Source organism: Podarcis raffonei, chromosome 8, assembly GCF_027172205.1.
Source record: "Podarcis raffonei isolate rPodRaf1 chromosome 8, rPodRaf1.pri, whole genome shotgun sequence".
Lineage (NCBI taxonomy): Eukaryota > Metazoa > Chordata > Lepidosauria > Squamata > Lacertidae > Podarcis > Podarcis raffonei.
Window position 1 is genome coordinate 26,576,368 of NC_070609.1, and position 18,235 is coordinate 26,594,602.

The window sequence follows — 18,235 nt, forward strand, 5'->3', positions numbered from 1 at the left end:
ACTATGAAAAGTGCTGGAAAGAGAATGCTGAATCTAGGTCTGCTGGGGGAAAACGTTCTCTTCATTGCTGTCCAGCCCATCATGAGCACAACACAACAATTAAATAGTCACTTGATAATCCAAAATGAAGGGGGGTAGTAAGAAAGATACAAAAACCCATACATTCATGTTTAAACAAATGAAAAGTCATAATATATACCTGGAAGGCTTAGTTTTTCCACAAAACTGTCCAATGTGTTTTCAGGTTATACAAGTGGACCTGCAAAAAAATGTTGCAGTGCGAAGTACTCCTGTTCAGTATACCAGCCAGCAAGCCTTGTCTTTTTCTGGGATACTTCATTCTATTCCCACACTTTTCCATTGACCCTCCTCCACGCCTTAACAGTTAATCAGCATTTCTTGCCCATTCAGCATACTCAGTCCTCACATGGCCTATTCGTTACTGGGGCTTCACATCCCCCTTTTAGAGCCCCGATTCTATTGAGGTTTAATTGAACCTGCAGATAGCACACTCCCTCCTCGTGCAAGAATGTGTTGTTTTCACTGCACAGGTATCCACTCACCTCTAAATTTGGGAGATTAGGGGAATGGCACACACATACAATGCTTGTAACTGTTCTCAAGCTGTTCAAAACATGGATTTTATGATAGCAAAGCACCTAGATGTCTATGCCACCTCCCATTTTATTTTACCTAATATGTATGTATAGCAACAGTTTCTATGACAAGGTGGTTAATAATTTTTCTCTCCTAATATTTAAAATCTTTTATTGCCGTTGTCGTTTTAGTTAAAATTTGTACCTATATGTTTATGGGGGGGGGGGGAGAGAGAATTTCAAAGAACATTTATCAACTACCTTTTTTTTCTTTTCTTTTTTTGGCCTTAAGAGCAATATACAGGTAAACTAGGAATATAGTGTTACATCCTGTTCTGGATGGGTTGCATTTCTCCTTAAGGAACAGACTCACAACTTTAGTGTACTTACTGGTCTGATTCATATTTTAGATGTTCACACAGTATCAATGGCATAAAGTACCTTTCACAAGCTTTGATTAAAATGCCAATTTTGATCCCTCTTGTACAGGATCACATGCTTCCGGTCACAACTGCATATGGGTCTGCCTTTGAAGGCAAATTTTAAACATCAGCAGATGCAAGATATAGCGTTGATTCCAATGCTAGTCCTACTCATAGCAGACCCCTTGAAATTACCTGACACAACCAGCTTAGGTTCATTAATTTTGATAGGTCTACTCTTGAGAAGACCTTAGTTGGCTACACCCCATAGCAGCTAATTATTACTTGGAACTTGCCACAGGGAACATCGTGCTATTGTTAAAAAACAGCTCCACTGGCATCCACTGTGTGTCTGGGCACTATGCAAAGCATGGGTCCTAAGCTTTAAAGCCCTAAATGGCTTGGGCTCAGGGTACTCCTTGTTCCCACATAAATGTACCTGTGTGTTGGGCTCATCAGTGAAAGCATACAGGTGCTTCTGTTTTCCGGAGGAGAGGGCCTTCTCTATTTATAGAACACTCACACCTCAGAGGGGTTTGCCTACCATTAGAACAGCTCTTCTCTCTATAACTTTTCAGTTAAGAGCAAGGATGTTGTACTGCCTCTCCATAAATTTTTGAAGCTACTTAAGTCTATTCCTACTTTTTCTATTTTATTGTGATCGTATGGGTTCTTGATTGTTCATGATGTTCTTTGAAAGCCACCTGGTGAATAGGGCTGGGTGATGTTGCATTTTTAACAACATGATGTATCACTAGCTAGGTTTACCGCAATGTTAAAAGAAGCTACATTGGCCCCTGGCCCCAGCTGAGCAAGCTCCAATGTCCCTGCCACTCACACGCAAGTGGCAGGGACCTGGGGCTCCTTTTTGAGGTTCCCTCTGTCTTCACCAGCGTGGGAGGTGGGTGAGCTACCTCGCACACACCCCACTCCATGAAGACAGACCAAGTGGGAGTAGCCAATTGCACAGAGCCTGTCAGGCTCCATGTGTTTGACTGCCTTCAGTTTCGCCCATGCAGGCTCACTGCCTCTTTCCTCGCTCCCCAGCTGAGCAGCTATGGAAGAAGGAGTGGGGTTAGGGCTCTCTGAGCTGGGGAGCAGGGGCTTCACGCTCCCCAGCTGAGCAGCCACAATCCCACTCCTACTTGCGTACAATATTGATATATCACCCAGGCCTACTTGTGAATGTAATGTATCAATAGTAAGCCTGGACACGGATGCTTCAAATAAAAATAAACCTGCTAACAAATACACTGCCCAAATCATTTTACAGGATTAAAAATAAACTGCCTTCTCTCCCTCCTCCCATTCTTAGCAGATTTCATTAAAGTACAACCAGTACACATGAGTTCACAACACAGATTGACCAAATATGAAATCTACGACCATATTTTGCCATTACAAATGCAGGAAAATGGAAGCACCTTGGTGAGTGGGTTGTATCAAATTACAAGAAAAAGTTCAAACACCTGCCATCATATAGAAAATTGATTTTTAGTCTATAGCTTGGGTCATATTTCAAGGGTCATTCACTCAAACTGATCAGCATCGTAAGATGGAGCTAGTTAACAATGAACACACATCTGTGAAATGCTTCTCTAAAGCCAGCATAAGCAATTTTAATGAAAGTGAAGCACCAAGAGAATAAGCTTGTCAGCAAAGATAGCCCAAACCAGCAGATGCTGAGGGTCTATAGTAGAGATCCTTGAGGTACTGCATCTATCAGAGCAAAAATGGAAAGATGGGAACATAGATCTCACCAAGAATGGCAATTAGGTATGCTTTTGCATGCTCCACCCTATTGACCTCAAATGCAACCCCCAAAGAGTTATATATTTCATTCCTTCGAAGTGAAATGAATTCCTAACTGCATGATGTCTCTCTGGCTGTAATACAATTGGGCTGGGGGATGAAGAAATTAGAAAGGTACTTTTCCAGCCTTTCAAACAAGTCAAAAAAGTTGCCAGCCTACATAAGTCATTTGTTGCCTTAAAAAAATATCCAATCACCTTCAAGGTTCACAACATGGTCACCCAGAAGTCCATTCTTATTTGGCATAGCAGGTGAGCAGCTATTTAGAAACCTGGTTGTTGTTGTTTCACAAATATAAATAAATCTTAAAAGACTGAAGTTCACCTATTTAGAATGAAAGCGCACAATGCTATTGATCAAGTGCAGATGTAGTGTTGTTTCCTAACCATGGCTCAGAATGAAAGCACACCACAGACTCTTCTCCCTGCACCCTATTGCCATTAATTTATTCCTCCCATTGGTTACAATTTCTATCACTACAGGTTTAATGTATGTACCATGGTTAGGTCCAAAACAGGAAAGAGGGAAAGAATGGCTTCACATTTGAAATTTTGTAGCACACTACTCATTTGCCAGCCATTTCCTTAGCCAGTACAGCGAGAAGAGCGCCACAACCCCAGAGTCGTCCGCGACTGGACCTAATGGTCAGGGGTCACTTTACCTTTACCTTTTAAAGAACACAGGAACATTGCAATCTTAACATTTTTACCAGAACACTGACTGTCAACTCAAAAGTTCTTAAAGCTGGAGCCTCCTCTCTAGTTAGAATATGCCTAATTTCTAATTTGAATCCAAGAAGCTTTAAAAATTCAGGCAGTTTCCTCTTCGTATTCACATTTTAAAAGCTCCTGGTGCCAGAAAGATCCCTCCCTACAGGGCACAATTTGTGAATGAACTATTACAATATTACTACTCAACATTAAGCCAAAAAAAAAAAAAAAAAAGACAGTTGAAATGACAGTGGAAAGAGACCAATTAGTTTAGAACATTGGCAGGAGATTCTGACCAGAAATGGTTCATAAAGCAACAGTCCCATTGGCTCCACAGTACATAACTCGATTAAGAACCTTGGCATAATATTATTACTATACAAGTTATTGTACAAATTAGCAAAGGGGGGTTTAGCCATCCCCAGCAGTAGACTCAGCATTTGAAGAGCAATACAACTGGACTTCACTGCATTTTACCCTCAAGACGCACAAGCTTTAATTCAGGGGTGGGCAACAATTCAATCTACAGACTTAGAAACCACCTTTCCAAAACAAGAGTGCCTGCCCTCATGCACAAGAACAAGATGATATGATTCAAGAACCAGAAACAAAAGCCAGATTAAAAGCTGTTCAGTTTAAAAACAAAAAAGCCCAAACTCTGGTGCATTAAGAGAAGACAATTCTCTGTGAAGAGATTTAGAATGTAGACACTGTGGCACTATGCCAAATCACAGTGTTACCAACCATACATAAAAAGCTTATACACCATCGTTTAGGCTTTCTGATGCACAGCAAGCAAATCATGACTTAGATCTCCTACTCTACATTCGTTTTCCATCTGCTCAGCACTCTGCTTCTTAAGTTCCTAAATTGTCTCTCTTCCCCATGCTGGAGCATCTGAAGTAGAGCAACAGGCCTAAACGTGGCTTGTGAATTCAGACGTAACAAACCACAATTAATATGGACGCTAGTTTGTAACTGCGGATTCAAACTGCGGATTATGATCCTCGCTTACAAACTATACCTTGCAAGGTGGTGCATGTTCAGAGGTAATGCCACCAGCAAAGTACACATAGAACAACTTACTGTGAAAAATAAAAACCAAATATGTGAAAGAATAAACCCAACAGCGTGAGCATATCATTAATACAGAAACAAAAAAGCCTCCTTAAACACTGCCTTATGCACTAGCTTAAAAGGAAGCAGTAAGGGGGCGTAACACACCACTCTCAGGCAGCCGTTTCTGCAATCTTTACAAAGTGTGGTTTAATGTTAAGTTTGAATGCAGACTGTGGGATCTAAACATACAATGGATTGACATTTTACACATCCATGAAAACTGTATACAGAATCATAGAATTGCAGTGTTGGAAGGGACCCTGAGGATCATCTAGTCCAATCCCCTGTAATGCAGGAATATGCAGCTGACCCATACAGGGATCGAACTTGCAACCTTGGCATCATCAGCACCATGCTCTAACCAACTGAGTTTTCTAGTCTCTGCTAATCTCCATGGTATGGTGATCAAGTTTATATTTGATACAACTTTCCAGGACTATAGTATTTTCATTTGCATCATTAGAAGACAAGACAGGCTGCCTACACCTATATAGGAGCCAATTTCCCCCAGGAGGACACATGACCAAGTTATGGATGTGCAGTGCATTTTTCTTATTTCGAACTATGACCTTGCACTGTAGAGTTCTGAAGGTTCAACTAACTGGGATAATTTTCAAAGCAGTGTTGTTTTGTCAGCATCTTCCTTAGTAACTATCTTTTCTCAAGCCAGGAATGTCTACAGAGTTACAACACCCAGCAATTTAATTCTGGCACCTGGGAACATCAAATGATTTTCCTGACCTGGTTGCTTACCTCCTCTAGCTTTTGTGAAAAAACATATGCAGAACCAAATATACAGATATATTCCTGAGGCAACTAGGCCACATTTCCCCAACATTTTGCTACTGTGTGGAATGGCTCACTGGTCCCATGTTACTTTATACAAAGCCTCATACAATCTAAGATATACAGTACTCAGTAGACAGCACAGCAGTTAGGACACAGCTTCTGATTCCAAGGTATCACAGCAACACTTAGCACCAATTTAATTGAAAGCACTCTAGCCTGAACACCTACACTTGAATAGCAACAGTACAGACCAAAGATAGATGCCAGAATGTATCTTTTTGTAAGTATGCCATTATTTTAAAAACGGAGTTCAGGAAAAACTGCTTGGTGAGAACACAGCTTCACTGAAGTTTGCAAAGAGGTGATCACTTAAAGTTCCAAATTTCACTTTTGCTGCTATATAAAGGTCAAACATCAGTTTTGGAAGATCAATTTGCATTCCTTCATTTAGAAAACATTTAAGGGGTAGTAGGTATTGCAGTATGATGAACATTAACCAGTCAACTGGTCCCAAAATTCCTCACTTTCTCTAGATACACTACAGAGTCTATGCCAGTCACTCAGAATTCATCAGGAACTCTCTAGATTTCCACTCTATTATACTTCAAGCAGAAAATCTGTTCCCTTTACTCACTTTGATTTCCCATTCAGAAACATCATAACAGGCAGTATGTATCTATATCAACCTCAGCAGCAGGAAATACCACATATTTATTTCCATGAAAAAGGTATTCCTCAAGTACACATTTTGTGGAGGTTCTCTCATCTTGCTGTTTTCAGAGTCTATTTAATTTTAAATATATAATAACCTTCCACGTAATGCTGAACAGATAAACTGTGATACTGCTACAACAGTTGCACCCAAAGGACTAACAGCAGATGCTTAGGTTCCCTTGAGTCCAAATGAATCTTACTCCCTATCAAGTGTTTTTAGGATTGCAGCCCAAGTCGGATGTAGCAATTATCAAATCAAATCATGCAACAGTGTTAAGCAGAAAACAAAAATTAGGCTGTATATACATCATACACTTAAAAGTACACAACTTCCGCCAAGGAATCCTGGGAACTGTGGTTTACTACTCGGAGAGCTACAATTCCCAGCACCCCTAACAAATAACTTCCCAGGCTCATTTGGGAGAAGCTGTGTGCTTTAAATGTACAGTGTGTATACAGCCTTAATGTATTTCATTTCTGATCTTATTTTGCATTCTTCCCTCTATACCCCAGACTTGGAACAAAGATTCATGCAAGGTCCAAAAACCAACATTGACGCAAAACCTTACAAAACTTGCACACCTTCAAGAAATTTTTCAAGCTCACTTGTATGCTTCAAACTAACCTAGCCACCAAGATAGGGAAGAGAAGGAACTCATCCCTAACTCTATAGATTGTTTTTCTACCACCCATCCAATATCTGTCTAAGGCACTAGTCTTAAACTGGGAGGTCGCAGCCTAATCCAAAGTAGGTTGTAACAGTATTACCACTATAAAAATATAGTGTAAAGGATTAAGAAATGGATCCCCAAATGCATGTTTGGGTTTAAAGTGGGCCCAGGGTCTGAAAATGTTTAAGATGCCTGGTTCAGTATGTACACCATTTCTTCCCTCTCTAATCCCCACTCAAAAGATGCCAACATGCATACTGATAGGAAGTTGGTTTAAAAAGAGAACCATTTTGATTTATAAATTTCAGCTTCTACTATCTACCCACTAATTCCAGATATTGACACATTAATAGCTTCACACCTAAATGCCTATCATTAAACCAGTGATTTTCAACCAGCGTGCCATGGCACCCTGGGGTGCCTTGAATGATGGTCAAGGGGGCCGCTGGCAACACTGGCCTGTCCCTTTTTCCTTCCCTCCCTCCTCTAATGCCTTCTTGCGCCTCTGCCTGCCAAAGGCTTGCACAGCTGTTTGTTGCAGCAGCCCTGGCTACAAGCTTCCCAGGTGAATGGTGCCTCTGGGGCTGGCAAAGGGGTGTTTCTCAGGCCTCTGTGGGGCAGGGTGAGGAGGCACTTCTCTTTGGGGCAGGTGGGGCAGCTCAGAGACCAGGGGCGGCTGCCCAGAGGACTCCCAAAGAGAGGGGAAAGGATGCTGAAGGAACACTCAAGGGAGCGTGTTTGAAAAAGGGTGAGGGCTCTGCCAGTTCTGCAAGCATGGGGTGACATTAACTGGGCTCCTGATCCCCACAGGAGTGCTGCAGAAGGATGTAGTTCATCAAGGCAGCCATGGACTCAAAAAGGTTGAAAACCACCGCCTTAAACAATCAAGACTGGTTTTAACCATGAATGAGAAACAGGACTGCTACAGAGTAACCAGACCTTCTCTAATAAAATGTGGTCTGCAATGTAATGTATGAACAAGCCTTATCTATGTAATATAGAGGGCCTCTTCACATATTTCAATGTTTAGGATATATCCAAATGTGAATCCTTAAAAGTGCAAACTGTAACTGAAATTAATAGGCCTCACTCAAGAACTTCAGGCTGCCAAAACTGACTGCAGACTCTCTACTAAGTGTACCAGGCTTTGCTGGCCTGTAGCATGTGAATTAGCCCTACGAAACATCCTCAGAGGCTCAACCCAGCGCACAAATAATCACTGTATCCTGTGTTGTGCAAAATGCCCAGAAACTTTTAAAAATACTACTTGAGTTGAATTAGTTCAATAGCCAGAATCTCTCTCATGGTCAGTATCTTTCATTTTTCTTTCCCTCCAGAGTCATGTTCTAGTACAGTGGATGCTGTGGACACTCGGGTTGCAAATGTGATCCATGCAGGAGGCACTTTCGCAACCCACAGCATTCGCAACCCACAGCGCCACATCTGCGCGTGTGCGGGTTGCGATTCAGCGCTTCTACACATGCGCCAAAACCTGGAAGTAACCCGTTCCGGTACTTCCGGGTTCGGCGTGGTGTGCAACCCGAAAACGTGCAACCTGAAGAGTCTGTAACCCAAGGTATGACTGTATTGCAAGCTCCTTGGGATGGAGACCATTCTTCTACCTGCTCCTCTAGAAGTGCCAGTACTATAAAGATCTTAACAATTTTAAAAAATGAGCTGAAGAAAGCACACAAGTAAGAAACTTAACAAAAAAAATTTTTTTTAAATGCTTATAAAGGTAAAGGGATTTGAGCATAATTAAGAATTGTCCTTACCACAGTAATTAAAGAACACAATTAAACCAAACTTTTTTCTAGGGGTTAGTTTACAGAAAAATTGGGAAACTTTAAACTATAATCTGAACAAGTCCTGACCTAGAACCTTGAAGATGACTAGGGAGGACCAAGAAAGAATACTGGTCTCTCATCAGTTCAATATATCAGATTTATATTATGGACTTCTAAAACCAGAGACATCATCCATCACATAACTTGTGAAATGACTTCATTTTTAAAATTCCAAATTTGCTTATGATACTAAATACTTATTTACTGAACTATGTTATATCCAGGAAAATATCAAGAGTTTCTATGTTCTTCTGTTCATTACCCAATATTGTTGCAGCCAATACAGCCTGGATAGCTCAGTTGGTTAGAGTGCAGTGCTGATAGTGGCAAGGTTGCAGGTTTGATCCCTGTATGGGACAGCTGCATATTCCTGAAGGGGGGTTGGACTAGATGACCCTCAGGGTACCTTCCAACTCTGCAATTCTACGATTCTGATGCAAACATCAGCTAGCAGAGGGAGGAATAACTGGACATTGCACTGGATTATTATGAAGAACTTTTACAGGCACAACTAACAGATGGATAGTTTGAAATCACTCTTACTTATTTCCCCATCTTTCTCTTTATTCTGTTATTTCATCTCTCCGTCTGCTTGCTTTTCTGTTCATTCTCTTTCTTTCTTATTTCTTGTTTTGTTTCTGGGGGTTTTTTTGTATGTTGAAAAGTCTTCAAATTATATTAAATGCAAACTTTCAACTCTTTCCCCCCTAAGAAAATTGTGCTATTTTATTGCCTTTCAGAATAAAATGACAATTCTGAAAATATTAAATTACAACATTTGCAGCATTTCTGGTTCTGTAGCTGGTATTTTACTATAATGGTCAATTTCTACTAGAAACAGATGAACACTTAAAACTAGAGAAATCACTTATATCCAGGAAAGTCACAAAACCAAAAACATCTTGGTTTGACAGAAAAGCATCCACACACACACGCCCCATTGTTGCTTCAGCCCTATAGAATCTACTCCAGGCTGCATAAGGCTTAACAAGCAAAATAAATCCAAGGTACAACAAAATGCCATTGCTCCCTCTTTTGTTTCAGGCACAATGCATCGAGGGCAGCGTCTGTGGATCTGCTCCTGCTGAACCTCCTCAAGGTCACAGCCAATTTCAGCTGTGGAATTAAAAAAAAAAAAGGCAGAAAGTGGCAGTGGGTTATGGCTGGTAGAAAAAGCAGAGTGTAAAAGTTTATGAGCTCATCAGGATTGTTGTACCATTACATCAGAGGCAATTATAAATGGCCAAGAGCAGGAGATGGGGAGCCAATCAGATCACAGATAGGATGTCAACCTAAGACCAACTGTCTCCTGGCTTTGACAGAAGGATTTTACCTCCATAATTCAAATCCCAAACCAAAGCAATCTGCACTTACTACTCCAATCACTGAACTGTTTACCAGCACTTCCAAGCAGGAGCTCAAGGCACTAGGCTATCTAAAAAGGCTGCTCAGAAAATGGCTTCAGCTAGCCTGGACAAGATGAGGGTGTCAGAGCAGGTCACTTGCCCTCTTCTTACCCCCTGGAAGCACAGGAACAGCTCAATTCAACCCACACCAAGAGAGGGAAAAAGAGGCGCAAAGGAGTGGAGCACAGTAGAGCTGAACAGCAGCAATCTGCTCAGCACACCCTCTTTTTTCCAACCCAGCAACATGGAGCTATTTTTGCCACCCCAACCCCTCCCTCCCCAGAGGTAGTGGTGGCAAGCCTTACCCCCACCCCACCCCACCCCAGGACCCCCCTAAAGGCTCCCAGCCGGGACAGGAAAGGGGTAAAGGAGAAGGGCTCTCTCCAAGAGAGCTTACACAAAGGCTGGGAAAGGGAGGAAGGGAAGGCAGAGAGGCAGCCATTTTAGAGACAGAGGAAAGAGACAGACAATGGCAGCTCCCTAGTAATGTGGGCCCGAAGACGACCACAGAAAGCTTGTCACGTTAAAGGACACCCCAACCTCGACCAAGGGTGCGCTCCCCTCCTGCCCTTGCCCTCCCACGGCCAGAGGCGTCCTCAAGCCCCTTCCCTCACCTGCGCCCAGCTGACCACCCAACCCCCAGCCCATGTGCGCCCGCTGCCCCGGTCCTCTTTCCCCGCCCTCCCGGTGCCTTTTTACCTGCTGAGTCCGGGTGAGCGGCTGTCCCCCTCCAGCGCTGCTGCTCCCGGGGCTCATGGGCGCGTGGTGACTCCTTTGTTGGCCTCCCGTGGCTGCTGCCGCCCAGCCTTGGCTGGTGCCCCCAGTGTACTGGGAGGCAATGTCCGCTGCTGCCGGGGCCTTGGCCGTCGCTCCCCCATCCTGGGGCCCGCTCCCGTAGTCGGCCCCGGGATACCCTTGATAGCCCCGAGCCGAGCTTGGGGAGGTGAGCAGCTGGTTGAGGGTGGGGGTGGAAGTGGGCTGCGGGGTGGCGCCCCCGCCGCTGCCTCCTCCTGCGCTTCCTCCTGCGCCGACGGCGGCGGCCGAGGGCCCCATGGCCCCGAAACGCTGCTGCTGGAATGCCGAAGCTGGAGGTTTGGCCCCGGCTTGCGCGGGGCTCTGAGCGTTTCCCCGAGGGGAGCTCAGGGCGTAGGCCTGAGAGGGAGGCGGGTAGGCGCCAGCGCTGCGCCCGGCTGTAGGGTAGTAGTTGTTGTACTGGTGGTTGGGGAAGCCGTGCTCCGAACTGCCGCCGCCGTGGGAGTTCTGGGGAGGGGGCGGCCCCGGGGGGCCCCCGGTGGGCCCCGAATACGGCTGCTCCAGGCCCCCGCTCTGCAGCGCTGCCATGCCAGGGCTTTGTTGTCCGCCATGTTGGTGGAAGGCAGCGGCCGCGGCGACGGCCGCAGCAGCCTGGGCGCCTCGACCGTAGGGCTGCCCGAAACCGTAGGCTGGCGGGGGCAAGGCAGCCGGATGAGTAGGGGGAGGCTGCTGCTGCTGTTGCTGCTGCGGCGGTTGTTGCTGCGGCGTCCCCACCCCGTCGCTGCTGTTGCTGCCGCCACTAACACCGCCGCCACCACCGCCGGGCGGCTCCGGGAGGTTATTGTTCAGTGTGGCGACGGGCCTAGGGCCCGGGTTCCCGTTGGAGCTCTTCAGGTCGGGCTCGGCCCCTGCGCCCCCGCCATTGCTTTCGGCCCCGTCCTGCAGCTCCTTTCCCGGGGGACCTTCACTTTCCGACTGCTTCTCTCCGCCGCGCTCTGCCGCCGCCGCCGCCTCGCCCCCCGCCTCCTCCGACGAACAATCCCGCTGCTGCACCTCCGCTTTCTTCAGCTCGGATGGAGCCGGGGCACCCAAGCTGCTCGCGGCGGCGGGGGCCACCTGAGCGGCCATGATCCCCCCTCCCCACCCAGCCAGCCCCCCTCCCCCGCCTCCTCCTCCCCCGACCTACTCCCTGCTTGGCCGGCCGGCCGGCACAAGGCCTCACCGCTCCTCTCCTCCTCCTCCGCGCTCAGGCGGCGGTGGGATCCTCGGGACAACGGGGTCTCATTCCTCCCCCGGCGCGGCGAGCGAGGCGCGGCGAGCTCCGGCGGGCTGGACGCGGGTGCGAGGGGCCTGGCCCCACTGTGCCTCCTCGCTCAGTTGCAGCCGGCGGAGAAAGGGGGAGGAGGAGGAAAGGGGGAGGGGGGCAGGACGGGGCTCCCGGTGTGGGAGAGGAGGAAGGGAAGGGGGACACGGCGGGCGAGGGAGGATCGGACGGACCCCCGTTCTCGGAGCCGGGCGGTGCGGCCGGAGAGGCTAGACTAGGCGAGCCGAGTGGCGGCAGCTTCCGACTCTCGTCCGCCGAGTCCTGCTCACTCCGACACGAGGCTCAGCACTGCCATTTTACCCAGCGCCGCGGCAGCCTGCCAAACCCGGACTGGAATATGGCCTGGACTGGAGCTTTCTTCCCCTCCCCCCTCACAAAGGAGGAGCTGCCAGGCCCTGGACGCTTTCAACTCAGCAAGGCTGAAGCTTGAAGCTAACAGCAGCCTGCCGCTCGCAAAATCCGCCACGGATCGGCGGCAAAGGGAGCCGAGCTCAGCCTCTGAGCCACAAAAGGAAGCTTCTCTGCTGACAAAACACAAGGCGGGTTGGAGGAAGCTAGGTGAACAGAACTGCTCGCAAAGCCCCATTCCCGCCAGATCTCAGAAGCCTCGCAAGCGAATGCTCCGGTGCTTCCTCTCATTTGCTCAGGGCACAAAGACTCCCGCAACCAAGAAAGGCCGGGACTCGTGCCTTTAAGGGCAGAAGGGATTAACGAGGCACCGCATAGAGGGACTGGTAGAAGGGCAACTAGAATAGATCAAAACTTCAAGGAGGATATCCCAAGAGCAATCGTGGAAAATTCACACCACTCCAACTGTTATTACCAATAATGTAGGCTGTTCAGTTTAATACTTTTTAACCAGGACAATTTTATGCATTTTCACACTTCATGCAGTCCAGACATCAAACACGCAGTTCCAAGGATACTTAATTGGGCTAAATCCCACTTAACTCTGGGGGACTTACTTCTGCATAAACATTCTTAAGAGTTGTGTTGCAATAAATCCATTGCAGCAAAATCCATTATCCCACTAGCCATTCTATGACAATGGTTAGTTACTTTGTTCAAGCAAAACTAGTGAACTAAATTCTCTATGAATTACTGTTTAGGGTTGCAGGGAATTCAGGAGCATCCTCTATCCATAAGCTTTCATCAGTAACAACATGTGAGACCAGAAGTGTGCACCCAAACCCCTGCCATGTTGCAATGGATTGCAGGGTGCAGAGCTATGATGCCATGCTGCATTAGCAGTGCCAGATGTAGTGTGCAAGGTTCAAAGCTAGTCTCTTGTTGAGTACAAGGTGTGTACCCTACCGCTCAAAACGAGATCTGGTAAATCTAAACATCTACTAGGTGCCTTCATCATCCAGATTATATTAGGCCAACAGCAGAAGTATGCAAGGTACACCTTGCCAGAGCAATATGTGTAGTAAAAACAAATTCAGATAGCTCAGGTAAGCATACAAGGGCCATAAAAGGAAAGACCAAAGTGTACCACATGACAACAGGCTAACCAGCCAAGCTGACAGGTGAAATTCCTTACTACAGAAACCACAATAAAACTTGACAGGAAAGCAGAAATCCATACACCAAGTCTTCTCAGCACTCTACAAATCCACTCACCCAATAACCTCTTCAAGTTAACCCACATTAATTGGAGTTAGATATCTCCAGTTATGACTTCATATGAAGAACAGTAAACAATCTTGAAACACTAAAGTATTACACAGCACCCTTCATGCAGTTAACCAGTTCAAGTTAAAGCTTAGGTTTTTTATCCCATGGTTGATTCAGGAAGATAGTACAATTATTTACTAGTTTTTGCTGTACCTTTTTGGAGAGTTGTAGCCTACTTCAGTGGGACGCGGGTGGCGCTGTGGGTAAAAGCCTCAGTGCCTAGGGCTTGCCGATCGAAAGGTTGGCGGTTCGAATCCCCGCGGTGGGGTGCGCTCCCGTTGCTCGGTCCCAGCGCCTGCCAACCTAGCAGTTCGAAAGCACCCCCGGGTGCAAGTAGATAAATAGGGACCGCTTACTGGCGGGAAGGTAAACAGCGTTTCCGTGTGCTGCGCTGGCTCGCCAGATGCAGCTTTGTCACGCTGGCCACGTGACCCGGAAGTGTCTCCGGACAGCGCTGGCCCCTGGCCTCTTAAGTGAGATGGGCGCACAACCCCAGAGTCTGTCAAGACTGGCCCGTACGGGCAGGGGTACCTTTACCTTTACCTTTAGCCTACTTCAGTATTTACTGTCTTTATTCATAGTTGGGTTTATCAGCCACACATTGGGTATAATAATTCCAACTATATGTTTATTCTTGAACCTAGGACCTTTCATCCAAACTCACTCTTCCTTTTTAAGCTAATAAGCCAATAACCACACTGGGTGAATTCTTCACTTCAGTTTTAGTAGACCAGAATTGGACACAGCTCAAATAAGTCCTTAAGACTTCCCTATATGTGCACAACACTATCATGAATTTTCATTTGCCTTGTGGTCACATCACATTATTGGCCCCATCATTTTAGGTTCAACCAAGGCTGCTACTTCCACCCCTTCCTTCCATGCAGGAACAGGAGTTCATAACCTCCAAGAACAACAACAACAAAGAAACAAAAAGTTCACAAACAAATGAGGCATTGGCTTAGGGGAGGAGGACATGGAAGAATACTTGCTAGTGTTTTGCGTGGTTTTTGTTTTTAACACTTACCATGAAAACACTCATGCCTGAGTGGGACAGCAGGTGAGTGCTCATCCACTAAACAAAACAGATGCATGAAAAAATAAATGCTACAAAATGCCACAGGCATGGGGCTGCAGGCAGGACTTATAGTGTTCTTTTTCAGCTTGTAATGATAGCCATCAATGTGATGGCTTGAAAAAAACACTAGACAAATTCATGGAGGATAAGGCTATCAATGCCTACTAGCCATGATGGGTATGGTCTACCTCTAGTTGATGGGAATCAAAAGTGGGGGGAGTGCTGTTGCTTGCATGCTTTCCATAGGTATTGGGTTAGCCATTGTGGCTGGCTACAGGTTCCACTCTCATGTTCTACACACTCATGTACCCGGTAGTTCTGGTAAGCCATAGCTTGGCTTACTGTGATATGCAAACGAGACCATAGTGTAGTTTGATTCATAAAATATATGTCTATCAAGCATTCATAATGCAAGGCAATATTTTGTAGCGGGGGCACTGACTTGCCCCCCACATTGGGGGGGGCATCATTTGATGCATCCCACCCAGCGCGTGAGCAATTACGCACCAGGCTGCACAGGTGTCCTGCCTCCGCGATGTGGCATCAGGTGGAGAGGAGGATTGCAGCGCTGGGCTCCCTGCAGGGGCAAGACACGCGGAGGGTGATCTTCGCCTTTGCTCATCCTGGCCCCCTCCCAGCTCCAGGGTGGGGGCTGGGGTGTGCGGAGGGCACCTGGCGGCAGCAGGGGATGTCGACTCCCTCAGTATTGGGGGTCTGGGCCCCCTGATTCAAAATATTGAGGGAGATGGAACTCCTAGCGCCCCCTATACCCAGCACCAGTACAGTCGTACCTCGGCTTGCATATCCCTCTGGTTACATAAACTTCAGGATACGTAGGTGGCAAACCCAGAAGTATATTTCCAGGTTTTTGTTGCATGCGCATGTGCAGAAGCGCTCTACCGCCATGTACGCATGTGCAGAAGCATTCCCTCCGGTTGTGGAAACCTCAGGATCCGACCAGAGCTCCAGAACAGATCCCGTCCACAACTGGAAGTACCCCTGTATTTTGTAGTTACCTTTCTTCTTTTTGAGTTTCAGCAACTACAATTTTTTTTACAATTTTCCTGTTACCCTAACATTAGAGTAACTGAAAAACTGCTCTTACTTCACTTAAGCTTCTAGTATGTAAAAATATGAAGTGGTATTCCAACCGTCCTCTCAAAATACATCTAACTACAGCTCTTTCTCATTTTCAGATATTTTGGACAGAATAGATAGCACCTCCCTTCCCTTCCCCTCCCCACCCCAAGATCTTCCAGTTGACAAATGCTTCCCTGATAGACATGCTTCTTCAGTAATGAATTTCCAATACATGCTTTCCAACACGGACATGCACAGGATAGATGTTCCACAAAAACCTAGGTGTTTCCTAGATGTATAGCCAATGGCTTTTTTCTAATTACTGAGCCATAGGTCAACGCTGAAGCACGTGTTTTACATTGAAAAGTTCCTGGGTTCAATCCCTGGCATTTCCTGGTGTAGGGCTGGGGACACTCCAGTTTGAAACCCTGGAACAGACACAGGCAAACTTGGCCCTCCAGATGTTTTGGAACTACAACTCCCATCATCCCTGACCACTGGTCCTGTTAGCTAGGGATGATGGGAGTTGTAGTCCCAAAACATCTGGATGGCTGAGTTTGCCTGTGCCTGCCCTGGAATGATACTGCTAATCAGTTAAGACAATACTGAATGAGATGGACCAATGGTTTTACATGGTATAAGACAGCTTCCTATGTTCCATTTGGACAACCCACTGCTCATTTTTAATTAGGACTGCAACCTTTACTCAGATACATTAAGTAATTACCTACTTTGGCTAGAAAGGCACCCACCATTAATCACTCTCACACAGGAATGGAACACCCCTTCCATATGCATTCATGAGCATAACATATTTCTCTTCAAAACCATTCTTTTATTCATATACAAATTTAGGTAGATTTAAAAACTAGATTACCACTCTTATCATTACTCAACAGCACAATCCTAACCATGGTCTACTCAGAGGCTGCAATCCTAACCACACTTACCTGGGAGCAAGCCCCATTAAATTCAATAGGACTTGCTTCTAAGTGGGCATGGATAGGATTGTGCTGTAAGATTTCTCTAATTCGGTGACAATACTAACACCACCAGATCAAGCTACTGTTCTAAAGTAGCTTTGCTCTTTTAAGGGCATCATCTATCTAATAATTACACTGTAGCAGTGATCTAAAGAGTCTGCAAGATATACACATACTCATGCATACTTACTGTCTCCCATGGTATCTTCGTGATGGATGATCATTGTTGTGAGCTGCTTTGAGAGCCAATCTTGGCTGAAAAGCTGGTTATAAATATAAGAAAGAAAATAATGTGTAAATATGCTGTTTTCGTACATTTATGGCATGTTCAAGGTTCCACAGGGGGAGTAACATAAAATTCAGAACAAAACATTTAAACCATATGTTCTACATCTGGTATATCTGCATAATAGAATAGATCCCATAGGGAGTTCCATCCATAGCAGAAAACTGGGATGTAAGTCATCAAAGGTCAATATGTAGTGATTCTGACTCCACATTGCAAGCTGTAAGACAGCACAGACCTTTTGCTATAAAGGCAGATTCTACAAAATAAGTAAAATAAATAAATAAAATTATAGAAATGGGATTTTTAAAATGAAACAGTTATGACTATGTTCAAACATTTGTGCTCACAAAGATGCCAGTCAGCATCAGCCACTCAGTATGTTGAGTTCCGTACAAATCTAGGAAAATGCAACCCTTGATTTGAAAAGTAAAAATACTGAAGCATTCTATTTATTCCAAACACTGGGATTTGAAAAATGGTTCTCTGTGGCACAATGGGTCAGTGCATTTGGCTGTTAACCAGAAGATTGGGGGTTCAAGCCCCCCCCCCCGTTGGCAGGATTCCTGCATTGCAGGGGGTTGAACTAGATGACCCTCAGGATCCCTTCCAACTCACCAGTTCTATGATTCTGTGACCATTTATTTCATTCAACCAATCCTCTTCCCCAAACCTAATAATCTTCTTACAGAATGAGTACTATTATGTCTGCTGTTACTACTGAATATGTATTTTGTTTCAGCAGAAAGCTAGATTCTGGTACAAGAACACATAGTAGCACGGCGTCTGCTTAGAAGGCTTAAAACATTTACTTGACAATAAACTTAGCAGATTCAGTTGTATTTGCTTCCAAGAGTGGACTTAGAATCACAGTGTTGGCAACATGGATCAAGGTGAAGATTTGATCAAACGCAATAGGACAGAAGCAAGCTGATAAAAGACAGAAATACAAACTGGGAGCTTTTTCA

At 45.6% G+C, this 18,235-nt stretch overlaps 1 protein-coding gene across 3 annotated transcripts in view; it reads right to left on the reverse strand.

Moving 5' to 3' along the window:
* Positions 1-17,243, reverse strand: part of ARID1A (AT-rich interaction domain 1A) — a 101,632-nt gene extending 84,389 nt beyond the window's left edge. The window contains exon 1 of one of the 3 annotated variants that reach the window (XM_053398676.1): positions 17,172-17,243. Coding sequence is in view for 1 of the 3 variants with exons in the window: in XM_053398675.1 (XP_053254650.1) it covers positions 10,786-11,967 (1,182 nt within the window). In the remaining 2 variants the exon portion in view is untranslated. Of the gene's footprint in view, positions 1-8,942; positions 9,651-10,785; positions 12,507-17,171 lie in introns of those variants that run through there. The other 2 variants (XM_053398675.1, XM_053398677.1) reach the window with 2 other exon arrangements.
* Positions 17,244-18,235: the final 992 nt, after the last annotated feature.